The sequence below is a fragment of the Harpegnathos saltator genome, unplaced genomic scaffold, assembly GCF_003227715.2.
Source record: "Harpegnathos saltator strain DR-91 unplaced genomic scaffold, Hsal_v8.6 scaffold38, whole genome shotgun sequence".
NCBI classification, from domain to species: Eukaryota; Metazoa; Arthropoda; class Insecta; order Hymenoptera; family Formicidae; genus Harpegnathos; species Harpegnathos saltator.
This window is the reverse complement of record NW_020230183.1, coordinates 89,138-106,452: the sequence shown is the minus strand read 5'-3', so window position 1 is coordinate 106,452 and position 17,315 is coordinate 89,138. Positions and strand designations below refer to the sequence as shown.

At 34.4% G+C, this 17,315-nt stretch overlaps 4 protein-coding genes across 8 annotated transcripts in view; 1 reads left to right on the top strand and 3 right to left on the bottom strand.

Moving 5' to 3' along the window:
• Positions 1-295: 295 nt before the first annotated feature.
• On the bottom strand, positions 296-2,082 carry LOC105183648 (RING finger protein 37). The gene is made up of 2 exons (XM_011141923.3): positions 1,357-2,082; positions 296-1,216 (listed from the first exon to the last, which is right to left on the bottom strand). The coding sequence occupies exons 1-2, from the start codon at positions 1,986-1,988 to the stop codon at positions 358-360; spliced, it is 1,491 nt and encodes a 496-aa protein (XP_011140225.1). The 5' UTR covers positions 1,989-2,082; the 3' UTR covers positions 296-357.
• Positions 2,083-3,309: 1,227 nt separating this feature from the next.
• Positions 3,310-5,414, bottom strand: NHP2 (NHP2 ribonucleoprotein). Of its 2 annotated transcripts, XM_025300723.1 has the most exons (5): positions 5,294-5,414; positions 4,854-5,012; positions 4,035-4,133; positions 3,647-3,719; positions 3,310-3,577 (listed from the first exon to the last, which is right to left on the bottom strand). In XM_025300723.1, exons 3-5 carry the CDS (start codon positions 4,129-4,131, stop codon positions 3,346-3,348), a joined length of 402 nt encoding a protein of 133 aa, XP_025156508.1. In that variant the 5' UTR covers positions 4,132-4,133; positions 4,854-5,012; positions 5,294-5,414; the 3' UTR covers positions 3,310-3,345. The 2 variants fall into 2 exon arrangements, with proteins under 2 accessions (XP_025156508.1, XP_011140224.1); XM_011141922.3 differs by lacking the exons at positions 4,854-5,012; positions 5,294-5,414 and having other exon boundaries at positions 4,035-4,504.
• Positions 5,415-5,437: 23 nt separating this feature from the next.
• LOC105183646 (cell division cycle-associated protein 7) lies at positions 5,438-8,063 on the top strand. 4 transcript variants are annotated; one of them, XM_025300720.1, is made up of 5 exons: positions 5,447-5,499; positions 5,849-5,931; positions 6,387-6,625; positions 6,738-7,433; positions 7,622-8,060. In XM_025300720.1, the coding sequence occupies exons 3-5, from the start codon at positions 6,566-6,568 to the stop codon at positions 7,778-7,780; spliced, it is 915 nt and encodes a 304-aa protein (XP_025156505.1). In that variant the 5' UTR covers positions 5,447-5,499; positions 5,849-5,931; positions 6,387-6,565; the 3' UTR covers positions 7,781-8,060. The 4 variants fall into 4 exon arrangements, with proteins under 4 accessions (XP_025156506.1, XP_011140223.1, XP_025156505.1 ...); XM_025300721.1 differs by lacking the exon at positions 5,849-5,931 and having other exon boundaries at positions 5,438-5,499; positions 6,553-6,625; positions 7,622-8,061; XM_011141921.3 differs by lacking the exon at positions 5,849-5,931 and having other exon boundaries at positions 5,440-5,499.
• Positions 7,679-17,315, bottom strand: part of RhoBTB (Rho-related BTB domain containing) — a 57,043-nt gene continuing 47,406 nt past the window's right edge. Inside the window, exon 15 of the mRNA XM_025300718.1 lies at positions 7,679-7,765. Coding sequence (XP_025156503.1) covers positions 7,747-7,765 — 19 coding nt within the window. The 3' untranslated portion in view covers positions 7,679-7,746. The remainder of the gene's footprint in view (positions 7,766-17,315) is intronic.

Sequence of the window (17,315 nt, the reverse complement as noted above, 5' to 3'; positions counted from 1 at the left end):
GTGTGTGTGTGTGTGTGTGGTGTGTGTGTGCGTGCGTGTGCGTGCGTGCGCACTTATTTATAAACATCATATAATATATTACATATATACATGCAAGATAAAAAACAATTTTTATAAACATAATTGTTAGCTTTATAAAAACATATATGTGCCAAAAAACATTGAACAATACTATCATTGTTATAAATTATGTAATATTGTGATGTAATAATTCAATATTATATTTTACATATTGTGCATATAACAAATTTAATAAGTAATAAATATTGAACGATTAAATTATATTACGAGTAACTGAGTTCTTATTGAACTTTATTGAATATGTTCTTAAAATATTAAAGATTTAATATTTCAGAATTAGCCATTTAAGATATTGTTATGAACCCGTTCCACATCCCCTAATTTGTAAGAAAGTCCACAGAAGTTGCATTGATTATTTTCAATAGATAATAATACTTTTCTACATATTACATGTTTGCAAGGTAGTTTATAAAAAATACTATTGCTACAACATTTACAATCTTGAGGTATATTATGTAATTCCACTTTCTTAAATGTATTGAAGCACCTAACAGTTGACAATACAGTATTTACTCTACTATCTGAAATATCTATATCAGTTGGCAGCACACATTTTAATTTTTTATCGTTATTACAGTTATGAAGGTTATTAGTTGATAAAGAGGTAATTAAATTTTTCTGTTTTGGCTTTGAGTTGGCAGTGGTTCGTTTTGGACATGTGACAACTGCTGGTAGCTGATGGCAAAATCTTTTAATTCGTTGTGAGTCATTATCTGTCATTTGTTTGCATAAATTTAGTTTGATATCATTCGTTCTTTTTAACGAATTCTTATTTAATATACATTTTGGTATCTCAATTATTCTCCTATCCTTAATTATAGCTGAAGATGAATCACGGCCTAAGACTCTTGGCATATTTTTTATTTCGACCAAATTACTATTCTCCAATAAAAATTTGTCAATTCTTAACTTCAAAATAGTAGCTATGATTGGTTTACGATGCTCATTGAAGGGAATACCAGTGAATGGATCTGATAATGGTCTACCCCAAACTGCTTCATTCTGTTCGTATTTCTCTAATGTAACTTGATCTATTACTTTACCACTAGGCAATGTAATTGGCTGAGTCATTATTTCCCATGTAATTGGATCTAAGAAAGATTCAGGAACTTCAAGAGTTGCTTGATTTTCCTGTCTGGAAGATATAAAAAAATATTTATATACATAGTATATTACATATAAGTAGCAGTAAATAGCAATATTGTAAATGTAAACATAAATGTAACAATAAATAATATCCCAAATGTATAGTAAATTATATATAATTAAATATACCTGTTGTTTGTTACATTATCTACATTTGCAGAATTAGTATTACTCTTATATTCTGTTATAGATGATGCCAATATAGTTTCATATTTGAACCATAATGTATGTACACTTGCTACAACATCTTTACCACAACGTGGTGATACTGTTCCCCATACTTCAATTCTTCCTAATGCTGGTACTGAATTGTCTGTTTTACATATTGTAATACGTAAACCATGAGTATATGTAATAAGATATTGCATGGATATTTTAATATAACGTTTTAGGAAATTTGCTGGTGTAAGGACTTTTTTTATATCAATACTAGCTGGATAAAATAATAATCCAGCATCGTAAGAGTTTAAATAACCATTGGATAATAAAGTATATGGAGTATTTTCATCATTAGTAGTTTTGGAATAAAGCTGAAAGCCTGATGACTTCTGTGATCCAACAGATGGCCAAATTAATATATGATTTATTTCTATATTACAGAGAAACGTAATATCTATGTGAATTGGTGGTCTGATGCAGGAATATGCCAAGAAACCTTTGCAAGAGTCATTTATCAAATTGGTTATTTCGTATCCTTCTGTGCTAATAGTACTGCATTTAATTTCTGGATGCAAACGAGGATCACAAAAATTAAAGAGCATCTTCTCTTTATTTGTAAACCGTTAACTACACTATTAAAGGTCTGCAGGAGCCAGAGACTCCTCACGCGAACGCAAGGCAAGAAGGTTAAGCCATGTAGACTGTACTATAGTGCAACTGGGCTACACTTTCCGTGTTATCTACACCTAGATTTTGTCACGCATACATTAAAGCCAGCGGCACACGATGCTCGTTTTCGTGCTGGATTGCTTGCTGGATGAAAATATTGTGTTGTGATTGGTACATTTCCGAAGATGGATGGAAATGCAGCAATCAGAACGCAATATTTTCATCCAGCAAGCAATCCAGCATGAAAACAAGCACCGTGTGCCGCTGGCTTTATATTAGTATCTAGGGTCGTACAGAGTCTGATTTTGCATTTAAGGTTCTTGAAAATTTGTAATAAATGAAAATATGAGTTCGTGCTGCACCGCAAGATGAACATTCATTCAAATTATTTAATCGATTTTTATTTCGACTTTTTTTCCAAAAAAACGCTTTATACAACCCTGCGGATGTTTCTCCTAATTGCAAATATCATACATATAAGGTGATTCTCTCCGTATTTTGTTCATAATTTGTAGTATAATTTTGCCTAGTTCGCGGGTCTCCGCGAGAGGTCTCTAGTGTGGCTCCTGCAGACCTTTAAAGGTCATTCTACAATATGTGTCGTTGTTGTAAGCCGTAAGAATTGGCGAATCACAGTCGATCATTACAAAAATAATTGGCTATAATTGGTCAGTTCTTACGGCTTACAACTTACGACACGTATTGTAGAATGTCCTTAATATTAATGAATATTTTGCACACACTGTGAATCAATATACACACTCTACACAAATTTAATTTAAATTCCTCATGATACACACAATATAACTTAAAAATGGACAATGTAAAACTCTTTTTTTCTTCATGATAAGAAAATCAATCTGTGCTTAAGTTTCATGGGCTACAATATTCAGAGTGTGTGATGCAACCTTTTCTATATATTTACCAAAGTAACTGCAAGTAACTACTTTTTTACATATCATAAACATAAAATTATAATAAAATAAAAAATATTAATTCCAATTATAGATGAAACTTTGATACAAAATTCCATTCTATAATATAAATAAAAATACTAATATTTAAAACCATTTGTATGTATGTGAATATTTTTACAAAAAATTATACAAGTTCTTCATTCATTTATTTATTATAAGCAACTCTTTATTGTTAGTAAATAGTTAGTATTCATATTCACATGAAAAACTAGATATAAAACAATAAAAATACAGAAAATGAACTTTTTTTAATTATATAATTAAATATAATTGGCACAAATATGCATAATAAAAGGTAGTTAATATGTTGAAATTATAAAGGTGTAGAAAGTGTCATTATTGCTTCTTTAATTTCAGTATATAGATCTTTGTATTCTGGATGTTCCTTGATGAGCACCATAAGGCTACCTCGATTTATACCCATTGCTATACCAATATCTTGTCTTGAAGGTGTATAACAATAGGGAACATTTTTGTCCTCGCATATTACTGGTAAGTGACACATAATTTCTATAGGAAATACATCAGCTGCAAATATAACCAACCTAAAATTAAGAACATTTGTATAATACTTATATTCCTGTGATTTAAAAACTATATAAAATATTACTTACCCTGTTTCTCCTTTGCGAAGATGCTTTTGTACATCCTTTAAACCATTGCGGAGATATGTTTTATGCTTAGATGCTATGGTAAATAATTGCCTTTATATATATAGTTATTCACATATGCTTATCTCTTAAATGAATATATATATTGCACATGCCATTCAAATTTTACTATTAATAAACTAATATTAACAATTGCATTAAAATAATTCAACATATAACTAAATTAATATATGATTTATTTGTATATTATAGAGGAAGGTATAAACAAATTAATGATTTAAGGGATATGCCAAAAAGCTTTTGCAACAATCATTTATCAAATTGATTACTTCATATCTTTTTGTACTAATATTATTTCTGTACTATTATAACAATAAAAAAAACAATTCACCTTTTTTTATACATTTGTAAATCCTTTTACTTAATTTCTTAGATGCAATTGGTTTGGCTATAGTATTCACTAACTGTAACTTCTCTTCGTAACTCATTTCTGAAACATTAATACTTTCCTCTGTTTTATTCTCATCACATTCTATCTTGAGTATTTTTTCACTCATTTTAAAATATTTTTTGTGTCCTTTTTATATTATAAGAATTTATCGCATATGCACGTGTTTACTTTCTTTTATTTTATTTTTTGTCTTCGATAAATGTAAATACACGTGTTTATAAACACGCGAATAACACAGTTCAGTCAGTTCAGTTCAATATATGGCTCCGGACTGCATTCAGCTTTATCCATACGCTATTTTCCAGTATAAAGGTTTTCCAGTATAAAGATAAAAGAAAAACAGGGACAACGCGTACGCAATCCCGACAATCAAAAAATATGCGTAGGCCAGTATTCATAGTCGGATCTTATATTTATAGACCGTCTTAAGTTCATCTTCAGATGCTGTACAAATTATTTCATTGGCTACGGGGTACCTGAAGTGAACTTAAGACGGTCTTAAATATAAGATCCGCTTATGAATACCGGCCATAGTTACATGAACCACATCTAACCGCCACGGAGGCGAACAAAAGATTCGCGAATAACACAGAGGATAGATACTCAAGATATTTAGGCCGATATTCATAGTCTGATCTTAAAGACTATCTTAAGTTCATCTTCAGATGCTGTACAAATTATTTCATTGGCTTGTAACATTCCTAACCTAAACTTTTCCTCCCTAGATATAATTCCTAAAACTAAATCGCCAGAACTTACCAAATCTTTCCTGAACCTATCCAAACTGTGCCAAATTCACTGACAAATCCTATAGTCCTCTGTGAACATTTCTGCTAACTTCCTCTCTCTCTCTCTCATTCATATGCGGCTCCATGGTTCATGGTTCAATAGATGGCTCCAAGCGGAACAACTCAGCTCCTACGTCAGTCACCGTTTCAAGAAGAAGACGTGTGATTAAATAATTTGATTGGTGCGTGCACTCGTTTATAAATTATAAAAATAACTTCATTCAAAATAGCAATCAATGTGTGGCCCTGCCACTACTCTTTCAATAATGTCATTTTTATTGCTATTATTGCTATTATTATCATTACTACTACCATTATATTCCTACATAGCATTAGATCTCCAAAGCATATCCTAATTTGATCAAAATGATACTATTATGATCCAAATGAAAAAGTTATCTATAGCAGTACCTGAAGACATGTGCATTAGCCACAAATTACATAAGATATCCGCATAACATCCGTAGGATGTTCTAGTATGTTAGTTAATTGGTCTGTTCTTTTTAGCTGCACTGCGGAACGGGTGACATCCGTTTGACCATGATGTGATTGCACACGGTCTATTGACCATGTTACTATTGGACACTGTGCGATTGGACACCATGCGTTTCGACACCGTAATAATGGCCGCGTTCAGTAGAACAAAGTGATCAGAGAGCACTTAGTGATTATTGTCTGTGATTGGAACATTCTTTTAGATTCTTCATAAACCCAGAAGTATTTACCAATCAGGAGCGAGAAGTGGAAAAGCGAGATTCAGTAGTAATGTTGTCCAACTGTTGAGCCTGCTGAATGCAGCCAATGGCTGCATTCAGCAGAACAAAGTGATCAGTGAGCGCTTAGTGATTCTCGCTACTGATTGGTAAATACTTCTGGGTCTATGTAGAATCTAAAAGAATGCTCCAATCACAGACAATAATCACTAAGCGCTCACTGATCACTTTGTTCTGCTGAATGCAGCCATAGATATTTCTTTGTCGCTCGGCGCACCGACGATTACCGAGCGCGTGGTCCACACGGATAAACTCGATAGACTGAGCCGGCTATGTGTACGTGCGTGGTGGAGAAAATCAGAAAAGAGTCGTGGACATTGGTTGCGTTCAGAAAACAAAACACTCACAGCGACGCGATTCTTTAACTCGTTATTGGAGTTAACGACATTTTCGTTATCGTTGCGCAGCTTTTGTATACCGTAGAAAAGCTGCGCAACAATAACGAAAATGTCGTTAACTCCAATAACGAGTTACAGAATTCAGCTGCTGAGCACTTAGTAACTATTGGTCCTTACTGTTAGATCCTTACATTCAGACCAACGTTGACAAATTACTCAACCGTTGTGTAACTAGTTCACGACACTCAACAGTTCCGTGTTTGAATGGAAGGATCTAACAGTAAGGACCAGTAGTCACTAATCGCTCACTGAGCGGTTTTCTCCGCTGAACGCACCCGTTGTATTTTCTGAACGCAGCCATTGGCATCGTAGTTCATGTGCACGATTGTACAGAGGGCGCCTCACACTAGGCTCGGCTAAAAGCGGCCCATGACACCTCTCCTTCTTCTCTCTGCTTGTACGCAATCGGCTAGAGACAAGTGGATTTGAATTTTGTTCCAACTGTTATAGGCGACTATCTGTTGCTAGTTTGATTTACAATTTTTCTCGTGTCATATAGTCATTCTAAGATTATGGATGGAGATGATTATGAAGCTCTTCGGCAAAGAAATATATCTCAAAGAACAGCTTTTGTTAGTATTCTTTTACTTTTATCAAAATTATTAATCTTGTTTCTAAATCAAATTGTTATTTACACTTTGAAAAATATCATGCAATATATCGTATTTATTATACTTTGTACAGTTTGCAGAATTTTTCAAAGATTTAAAGGAGGAGCCAAGCGAAATTAAAAATACACAGAACAAACAATGGAATGAAAGTGATTCTGAAAATCAACCGCCGAAGAAAAGACGCCGTACAGTTGCAAAAGACTCAGAAAGTTTTCAAGGTGGTAGTGTACGTTTACAGTTTCGTCGGAGATATAATACTAGAAGTAGATCAAAGGTATCTAACATTGATGAATCTAACGATTCCGATAATGACGAAAAGAATGAATCTTCGAAAAATAATCGACCGAGATTGAAGGTTTTATTTCCTTGGGCGAAACCATTTCAACGTTATATTGATTTAATGAAAATAGTATGTGATGTGGATGAAGAGAATAAGAGCAGTGAGGAATATAGTGATGATAATTTTGATGACATTACACAGAACAGAAAACAAGTTAAATATAAAATTCAAAAATCAGAATATGACCCTGATAATATACCATCTATTGATGAAATTACAGAAAATATGTTACAAAATGTAGCAGAAAGAAGTTCTAGGAAAACATATTGCAAAATTAGAGGTACATCTTGTCATCAATGTAGGCAGAAAACTTTAGATATGAAAACAATATGTCGATCAGGAGAGTGCATAGGTGTTAGAGGACAGTTTTGTGGGCCATGCTTACAAGGGAGATATGGAGAAAATGCTGTAGAAGCATTAAAAGATCCAGTAAATATGGTTTTATGTAATAGTATTCTTGTATAATTCTTGTATAATATTTTTATGTACCTCGTAACATTATAATATGTTTGTTTTATGTAATTACATATGTGATTATATAAATATATCTTTTCTATCTTTATATAAATTATATATCTTATAAAACTTTTATAATTTTATTTAATGCAATGTTTCAGAATTGGGCTTGTCCACCTTGTAGAGGCTTATGTAATTGTAGTATATGTCGAAATAGAAATGGTCTTCGTCCTACAGGATGTATAGCTCCAATGGTGCGGTATGTAGGATATTCATCTGTTAAGGATTATTTGCAAGCAGCAGAACTGCAAGATACATAGTAATATAATATAATTGTATTATCTTAATGCGAACAATATCATTATGAGTATTATAAGAAGCATAATCTTGAATAATAATGATTTTATATAATGTTGAGTTTTCAAGTTCAGATTCTAAAATATAGCTTAAAATTAAAAACTTAAAATTTGCAGTTCAAGTACAAGATATATGTTTATGAATAAATGCTTTATATACACATTTAATAATATTTTTCTACACATGATAATAACTACAGCAAATAATTTTAATCGATGTATCAAATCATAAGCATTTGAATAAAATAAAACAAGTAAAATAGGGAAAGAAGGAGAAAGAGAGAAAGAATGAATGAGTGAGTGAGTGAATGTGTGAGTGAGTGAGTGAGTGGGTGAGTTATATGGAATGATGTAGTATCTTACATGCATATATATTGACGAGTCTTTGGACGAATATAATCAGACATTCATATTATTAATTTATATAATATTATTGTATTTTTTAATTATTTTATTTAATTTTATCATTACTCTATATGTATTTCCATATTTTATTTACTTAATCATGATTATCACATAACATGTAAGAAATAATGTTGGATCAAATAAAGGTGCTGTTATAACTGTTTATAACTTGGGAGTACTGGATACTATTTTGCAGAAATATTCTATTTAATTTAAAATATCGTTCTATTTAACACAATTGCTACCTCTCACTGATCACTGATTTTATATATGTTAATATTTGAAAAAATGCAGTTTTAGCTTAAAATGTATATGATCTTTATATATTTGCTGTAACATATTAAAAGATAGATTTAGAATTATATATACAGTTGGTGTCTAAAAAATCCTGGACCGGTAAAATATCTCGAAAATCAAGCATGTTGGAAAAAAATGTTTCATACAAGAGTTGTATATATATATACATATATATAGGATGTTTGAAAGCTCATCATGCAGACGAAAGTTTGAGATAGATTGGGTGTAGCCGAGAAGGAAAGTCATGTATCATAATGTCAAATTGGCAATAGTTACCGAGTTATTAATTAAAACATGTGAGCCAACGAGTACGTAGAGAGCGGAGAGCGACCATAGTAAGCACGTAGACATTTGATACAGGCGGAGTCAGCGAGTGGCGGTAGGCGAGCGCGCGCGGCGAGGGGCAACGTAAACGACAAGAGACGAGCGCGCGCGACGAGGAGCGAGATAGCTATAAGGAAAAAGCTATAAAGAAAAAACTCGCTCGCTCCTCGTCGTTCGCGCTCGCTCGCTCCTCGTCGCGTTCGCTCGCCTCTTGTCGCTTGCGCTCGCTCGCTCCTCGTCGCGCGCGCTCGCCTCTTGTCGCTTACGTTGCCCCTCGCCGCGCGCGCTCGCCTACCGCCACTCGCTGACTCCGCTTGTATCAAATGTCTACGTGCTTACTGCGGTCGCCTTCCGCTCTCTACGCGCTCGTTGGCTCACATGTTTTAATTAATAACTCGATAACTATTGCCAATTTGATATTATGGTACATGACTTTTCTTCTCGGCTATACCCAATCTATCTCCAACTTTCGTCTGCATGATAAACTTTCAAACACCCTGTATATATGCCTATATATAACTGCCGCTATCTTTGTAACTTTTCTCTTTGGTTTATTTTTTGTTTTTCCCTGTCCCGTTTTATAGCCATTGAGCTTGATGGGCTTTCGTAGGGCTTAAATGTTCTCTTCTGTTCTTCCCTCTTTCCTCTCTTTTCTCCTTTCTTTTCTTCCTACCACTTTAGTCCATGCTTCCTGTATATTAGGGTCAGTCTTCCCTGATCCCTACCCTTCCTTGTACGGACTTGAGCGGTGGGAAGTCCTTTGTCGTGAAGGAGGGAGGCTGTCGATGTTACATCTGTTTTTGTTGTTTTGGCTGCTGCAAGACAGCAGCCGGTACTCCCTCCTTCTTCTCCCTTTTCGTCCTCTGTGGTAAAGGCTTTACTGTAGGGGCCTCCGTTGGTGATTCCTTTTTTCCCTCCCTCTGCGACGTCCATTTCTTTGTCGTAGAGAAGAGAATGGACTCTGTCCTCTAATGCTGCCTCCGTGTTTCTCTCGTCTCGTGAGCTTTGTTTTTCCACCCTTATACGGGTGTTAATTGGAACGTCTTGTATTATTTTCGGACCTGGTTTGTTGTTTTTCCAGGTCCTTTTCTTCTTCTCTTTCCGTACAGGGTGAACATCTCCCGGACTGATTTTAATTGTGCCAGAGTCCACTTCAATCACCCCAACATCGATTTCTTCGTCGCTATCCGTGTCCACGATCGGGGGCTGCTTTATCCTTCTGGGCGGGTGGGTTTCCTTCTTCTCTTCTACTTTATATGAAGGAGATGGAGGGAGCAGAGGTATCGGTGGTGATGCCTCCTTGATTTTGCGGAGGGACTCCTTTAGTTCCTCCACCTCCTTCTTCACCTCCTCATATGAGGTACGGAGGCTCTTATTTTCCTCCCGAACCTCCTCCAAGATCTCCTCATTCTCCCCCGATCCTAAAGAGATCCTTTCACTTAAAATAGTGGCACCAGCCGTAATTACAGTTGCTGCGTCTCTGAGAACCTTAATGTATGTATCCTTAACCCCTTGATTGTGGATGACGTGTATAGCCGCATGAAAAAGTCATGTCACCAGTGTGGATGACGTGTATACACGCATCGAAGAAAAAAAATAGTAAAACTATTGCTTTTTGCATACAGGTGGGTATCTATATGTTTTTGGGGTCGCTGAATCCGAATTTGGTATCAAAATTTCGAAATTCAAAATGGCGGATCCAACATGGCGAGTCAAAATTATAAAAATAATCGGATTTTTATGAAAGTGGGTATCTATATGTTTCTGGGGTCACTGAATCCGAATTTGATATCAAAATTTCGAAATTCAAATTTGTCGCATTGAAATAATTTCAAGGCGGCAAAGTCGTATCAGTAGCATGAGAACTAATCGGAAAAATAAAATTAAAATAAATTAAACATTTGTTGAAAAACATCAGACGATTAATTATACTATTTTATTCGATATTTCCTATCATTTCGATAATTTCGAGGCGAAAATCGTTCTGTGGTGAAAAATTTTATTCATTGTTTTTTTCTTTTTTTCTTTATTTTCACTATCATTTCTCCTTTCACACGTTTCTCCCCTAAGATGCAAAGGTGAAGATATCTCGTGTAAAAATCTTTCTTGCTATTTATCAGAGCAGTACGTGCGTCCTAAGCACGTACGCATGCTTATAATTCTATATCAGTATAAAATATACACTTATAGCTAAAATATATTATATACACGAGTGGTGAAGAGTAACATTGACATTAAAATTGACGTAGCATACACGTGGGACATTATTCTCTCATCATCCTCGTCGTAACAGACACACATCTGTACGTCTATTTATAAGGTTTGATCAAAAAGTTCATGCAACTTTTAAAATTACTGTACTACATTTGTGCGAATGATAAATGTTTTGTCATATTGATATACTTGTTCTTGACATCTATCTCGATGTATAGAGTTATATTCAATGCGTACTTTATTCGACAACCAATTAAGAAAGTTGTGTTTTTGTATATTCGATGATTATTTAAGTTTTTATAATGAATGGTCAAATAATATTAAAAGTATATTCAATTTTGTGTAAAAAATGAAATAAAATGCTGTAAAGTAGTAAAAATATCACAAAAGATTTTTGGTGAATTTAATATGCGTGAAAATAGTATCAACACTTTCAAGTGGACGTGAAATAATTGAAGATGATGATAGAGTCGAGAGACCTAACATATTGATCACTGATGAGAAAGCGAAAGAAATTAAGAAAAAAAAATTCATGATAACCGTCAAATCATTATTAGAGAAGTTGCTGAAGAAGTTAGTATTTCATATAGCTCATGCGAAGCGATTATCACTTTGCGTCACAAAGAAGTTGCTCAGAAAATGATAGGTAAAGATTATCTTTATTTTTCTTTCCAAGGATGTAAAAAACTATGAAAGGACAACGTTTTGCAAGAATTGATGAAATAAAAACAAAATCACAGAAGGAGCTACAGTCTATATTAGAAACTGCATTTTAAAATTGTTTTGAAAACTGAAAAAAACGATAGCATATAATGTATTATATCCGATAGGGATTATTTTGAAGAGGACAATATAAATATTTATGAAAGAGAGAGAGAGAGAGAGAGAGAGAGAGAGAGAGAGAGAGAGAGAGAGAGAGAGAGAGAGAGAGAGAGAGAGAGAGAGAGAGAGAATAAAGAAACATTCGTAATTTCAAAAATTGAACGAACTTTTTGATTAAACCTCATATATCGAAATCACGTTTACTTCTTGCATCTCCTCTCTTGCTTAAAAATAATTTCGCCATAGATAAGGCAGTAGCGCGGAGTGTCACGGATGTCGATTATAAATGTTTATCGCGATGTGAAGTCGCATAAAAAAGAAAAAAGAGAGAAAGAAAAAGAACACAAGTGGATCAACATTAATTACGAGAGAGAGAGAGAGAAAGAGAAGGGGGGAGAGGGGGAAAGAGAGGGGGGAGAGAGAGAGAGAGTGGGAGAGCGGGAGAGCAGAAGAGCGGGAGAGCGGGAGAGCGGGAGAGAGAGAGAGAGGGAGAGAAAGACTCGTTTGATATATATTTGATATATATCTATAATTAAAAAAAAGAGTTGATCATTGATTGTTTTGTTAGCCGTTTTTTTTATTATTTGTTTTTTTTATTTCCACATTTACGTGATATATCATGCAAACCATATATCGCGGTAGCCTTTTTCTTTCTCGTTTGTTTTCCATCCTTCTCCATTGTTTTCCATTTATAAATTTTTAATTCCTAATATACACCTCGTATTATCTCGCTCTCTCACTGTAGTACAAATTTTAATCTATTTATCTTCCTTTTTTTATCATTCTATGGTCTATGGTGAATATCAGTAAATTGATCGAGAAGTATATACGAGTGTAATCATGCAAACGATTGGAATTAATGAGTATTAAAGGTAAATATTTACCTATGGGGACCACCTCCTGATCTCAAAAATTTTAGTTGTATGTTATGTAGATCATCACTCTGAGTAATGCTGCAAGGTTTTAGCCGGCGGTCACTATTTATTAAAAAGTTATTAACAAAAAAGGTTTAGTATATACGTAAGTTGCAAGTGCGTTTAGCACAGCGCACTACGTGCGCCCCATCCCTACTCCTTGATATTTACCCGAAAGTGATTGAAAACAAATAATGAGAAGGAGGTGAGGTGCAGGAGGAAGAGAGGCAGGTGAGATGGGGGGCGAAGGTGGGAGGGAATGGGGGGAGTGGAAGGGCGCGTAGCGCGCCGTGTTAAACGTATCTGCAACTTACGTATATACCAAACTTTTTTTATTAATAACTTTTTAATAAACAGTGATCGCCGGCTAAAACCTTCCCGCATTACTCAGAGTGATGATCTACATAACATACAACTAAAATTTTTGAGATCAGAAGGTGATGCCCATAGGTAAATATTTACCGTATCAAATTATCAATGATAATATTTTAACATGGATTAGCTTAGAGATAATATGTTATTATTAATAGTATTGTTATTAGTAAATAATATCAGTATAATTTTAATCCAATTATGTGTGTTATATGTTTGTGTACATATGTGTACATGTGTCTGTATGTGCTCTTACAACCGGACCGTGTAACGTACACATAAGATTACATTTCTCTGTCTTCTTAATAGAATCATCCAGTATGTTTACAAAGTGCTTGCTGAAAAGATTTCACGCGACAAAATCTCGAAGTTTTCGAAATATTGTTAAAATTCAAATTTACAGAAGGGCATTACACGTTACAATTCCACAGAAAAATCCAAACCGATATTATGTCATTATACAAATCGCTGATTTCCATAAAACAACATATTAATAGTACTTACGTCCCGGTTGAAACGTGATAGTGTCTTCGTGAGCAAAAAATAAGAAGCTTTGTCGTTTTATTTAGATCCTAATCTTCTAGGTACATTGCATTTCTTACCAACGTAATCGTTTTACCTCCTATTATCTATGATAGATTTCGTTACTGTCGCAGTGACAGTGATGATGATGATGTCATCGAAACGGTAACTTATAAATCGATATGTTGACACGGTCGCCATAATTAATGCTAATTAATTCCCTCTCTTTCAGGAGGAAACGAACGATTATCGCAATTGTAAGTCACCTGCATAAAACCTCGTCAAAGATACAAGACATTTTTGAAAGAAAAAAAGAAAAGAAGAAAAAATGAAATAGCATACACACATACACATATATACACATGTCGCGCGCGCGCGCACACACGCACACACGCACACACGCATACGCACACGCATACGCACACGATACGCACACGCATACGCACACGCACACGCATACGCACGTACGCTCACACGCCCATACACCAACATACCTATACACACAAAATTCCGTTTATCGCAGACCGTACAGATCGGTTAAAGGGAGAACGATCCACAGAGAACGTTGCATGTTCTTCTTCATAAAGAGTACAAATTCTCGCACAAACTTACACAATACTTACACGTCATATCTTCAAAATAACTACGTACCAGTCTTAGACGTCTTCGAATAAACGACGACAATCATGTTATATAATATCTGAATTATTACTTTATATGTAGTCAAGCGCTAACGCTTAGACTAGCCTCTATCACGAATATTCGAAGTTACATCAGAGAGACATTCGATCAACGCCTCAATTTTGCGAATTGAGATGTCTATTGAATGACTTCACAGAGACCCTTGTGAAATTATCCCTCCAACTTTGGAAAAAAGCAACTTTCTATACGTTATTCGTTTGCACATTGTTTGTACATGTATGGACATCTCGTATTTTCGTTTGCACACCTTTCGTTTAAAAGTTATTCAAGAAACAATTTTGGGAGGGCCAACTTCACATTGGTCCCCCAACTTCCAGCAAATTAATCTTAAACCGACGAAATCGATAGATCTTCATTTGCATATTACGAATCAAATTGACTTTTTGTTTGCACACCTCTAGTTCAAAAGTTATTTAACATTTACTTTTGGCAGATCTGCTATATGATAACCACTACTGAAAATGTGCAAAAATAGATTATAATGAGCCTAGTCGGTAGATTTTCGTTTGCATATTATGAAACAGGTCGATTTTTCGTTTGCACATCTGTAGGTCAAATATTTTTTTTAATTTAGTCATGGGGGGCTAACTTCACACATGGCAAATTTCGCATTTTTGCAAAATTCTGACATGTAATGATGGCAATCAGAAGATCTTCGTTTGCACATTACGAAACAAGTCGACTTTTCGTTTGCACACCTTTAAGTCAAATATTTTTTTAAAATTCAGTCATGAGGAGCTAACTTCAAACATGGCAGATGTTGCATTTTTGTTATACAACAATTTTGTCACTCAAATTCCTTACGTATTACTTGATAATCAGCCGTATTAAATGTATCATAACACGTATTATTTATTCATAAAATCCAATCTCATATTTTATGTCGTTTTATATTTTCTTAAAATACTATTTAGCCAATATATATCTAGCAAATAGTAATAAAGAACGTCTGATTTCACTTAAATGTTACATTTTTTAAAATAAATAAATATATATACATAAGACGATGTAGACGATGAATATTAATCATAGTTGCGGCTCGCGACTTAGATTCACGCTGAGAAAATACTAGAGAAGTGAATTTCTATCTCGCCTATCTCGGTGCGCCTAGCTTCACCGTGCGCTCGACGTCATGAAGGGGGAAAAGTGGAGGTATAACGCGACCGTGCGCGGACTCAGGGCACTGCTCAAGCTCGCTACGTCGGTCAGCTAGCAACTGTTCCTCTTTCGCTTAGTCTCTACTAAAAGCGTAGGTCTCGTTCGAGAAGCATAGCATTGCAGGAGACTTTTAGACAACATTTTTTCTTTAATTCAGATCTTGTAAAGAAAAATATGCCTCGTAAAGCTTGTGTAACAGCAGAAGAAATATTTGAAGCTACAAAAGATAGCGAGTGTTTTGTAGCTTCACGTATTGAACTAAAATATCGATTTGACCCCATATGGGTGAACATTTGCCGAACCTTAAAAAATAGAATTCAGGTTGTGAATCTATACTTATATTTGAAACAAAGTAGGAATGGCGTTTTTTCTAGCATTTTGAATTAGAAAGGTATTACTGTCAAACAAGAAGTTGATCATTCATTGACTTCTTCTGATATTAGTTTTGATACAATAAGTCAAAGCATAGAGAGCGTACATAGCGACTATAAATCAGTACGCGTTGATAGTGATCATCGCACGCGGATAATGCATGACTATCTTTTACGACATAACAATTGATGCTGAAACATGGCAAAATATAAGTCCAAAATTGATAACATACAAAGAATACGGCAAGTACAAGAACACCAGAGTGTATTCAGTATTACAACGAGGATGGACGGATGTAATATCGAAATTATGTTGGGCTAAAACCAAAACCCCATGTGCTTATAGCTTCAAAAGAGCGAAAATATATGAATCGCAAAATAACGTGTATATTAAAATATTTGGAAAGTGCAAGGACTGTGGTGCATCTTTCAATGCTCATTGTATGAAAAAACCCGAATTAGGAAGTGGTATAAAATTATTTGTAAAAACTATTGATACAAGAGGTGTACTGCATGAGGAAAAAAGGGCACTGAAAAAAAGGGTACAGAAAGAGTTAAAGTGCAGAATCAACTTATGCACAAGAAAGCAATTGTCTGGCGTCATGAGGTGACGAATGAAATGGCATATGGTGATCCTGAACCGGGTCATTTATATAGCAATGATGTGTTGAAGAAAGCGCGTCAAAAAGGAAAGGATAAAGAACTAGGTGTGTACAATATACAAGATTCTATTGAATCTACAAATAATTTGAAATACAATGCCGAATATGCCGGTACAATATGAGAAATTAATGCATTAAATAAGTTTTATTGTATGTATTGGTCATCATTACAAATAGATATTTACAAAGACCTTATAAAATTAGAGTATGCAATTTTCATTGACTCCACTGGTTCTGTTGTAAAAAAGATAGATAGACCAAATAAAAATTGTAATGTAATATTCTTATATCAAGCCGTCGTACGTGGTGTAAGTGGAATAATACTATTGTTTCAAATGTTGTATGAAAAACACGATTCCAATATAATCCAATATTGGATAAATGAATGGTTACGTTCTGCAGCAATGGTGCCATGCGAGGTAATAACCGATTTTTCATTTGCGCTATTAAATGATATCGCATGTGCGTTTAACAATTACACTTTAGCGCATTATATAAAATTATGTTTAAGGTGCCTAAATTCCGAGAAAGATTTAAAAACTATTATACCAATATGGTTCATGCGTTTGGATATTGTGCATATAATAAAAATGATAGCTAAATGGGAGTGTTTTCGTAAGAAGGCCCCACGAATAAAAGAATTTTATTTACGATGCGTGGGGTTTCTAAATACTATTGAAACGAAAACTCAATTCGAAAATATCTTGCACTCGCTATTAATTGTAGCTCTTAGTGA

What these genes read in the sequence shown, in the direction of transcription:
- LOC105183648 (XM_011141923.3), bottom strand. Translation starts at nt 1,988, where the DNA reads ATGCTCTTTAATTTTTGTGATCCTCGTTTGCATCCAGAAATTAAATGC. An exon ending in GATAATGTAACAAACAACAG is followed by an intron (nt 1,217 to 1,356) that starts GTATATTTAATT and finishes TATATCTTCCAG; the next exon opens with ACAGGAAAATCAAGCAACTC.
- NHP2 (XM_011141922.3), bottom strand. Translation starts at nt 4,200, where the DNA reads ATGAGTGAAAAAATACTCAAGATAGAATGTGATGAGAATAAAACAGAG. An exon ending in TTACAAATGTATAAAAAAAG is followed by an intron (nt 3,720 to 4,034) that starts GTGAATTGTTTT and finishes TATTTACCATAG; the next exon opens with CATCTAAGCATAAAACATAT. An exon ending in CTTCGCAAAGGAGAAACAGG is followed by an intron (nt 3,578 to 3,646) that starts GTAAGTAATATT and finishes TCTTAATTTTAG; the next exon opens with GTTGGTTATATTTGCAGCTG.
- LOC105183646 (XM_025300721.1), top strand. Translation starts at nt 6,566, where the DNA reads ATGGATGGAGATGATTATGAAGCTCTTCGGCAAAGAAATATATCTCAA. An exon ending in TATCTCAAAGAACAGCTTTT is followed by an intron (nt 6,626 to 6,737) that starts GTTAGTATTCTT and finishes TACTTTGTACAG; the next exon opens with TTTGCAGAATTTTTCAAAGA. An exon ending in TAGAAGCATTAAAAGATCCA is followed by an intron (nt 7,434 to 7,621) that starts GTAAATATGGTT and finishes GCAATGTTTCAG; the next exon opens with AATTGGGCTTGTCCACCTTG.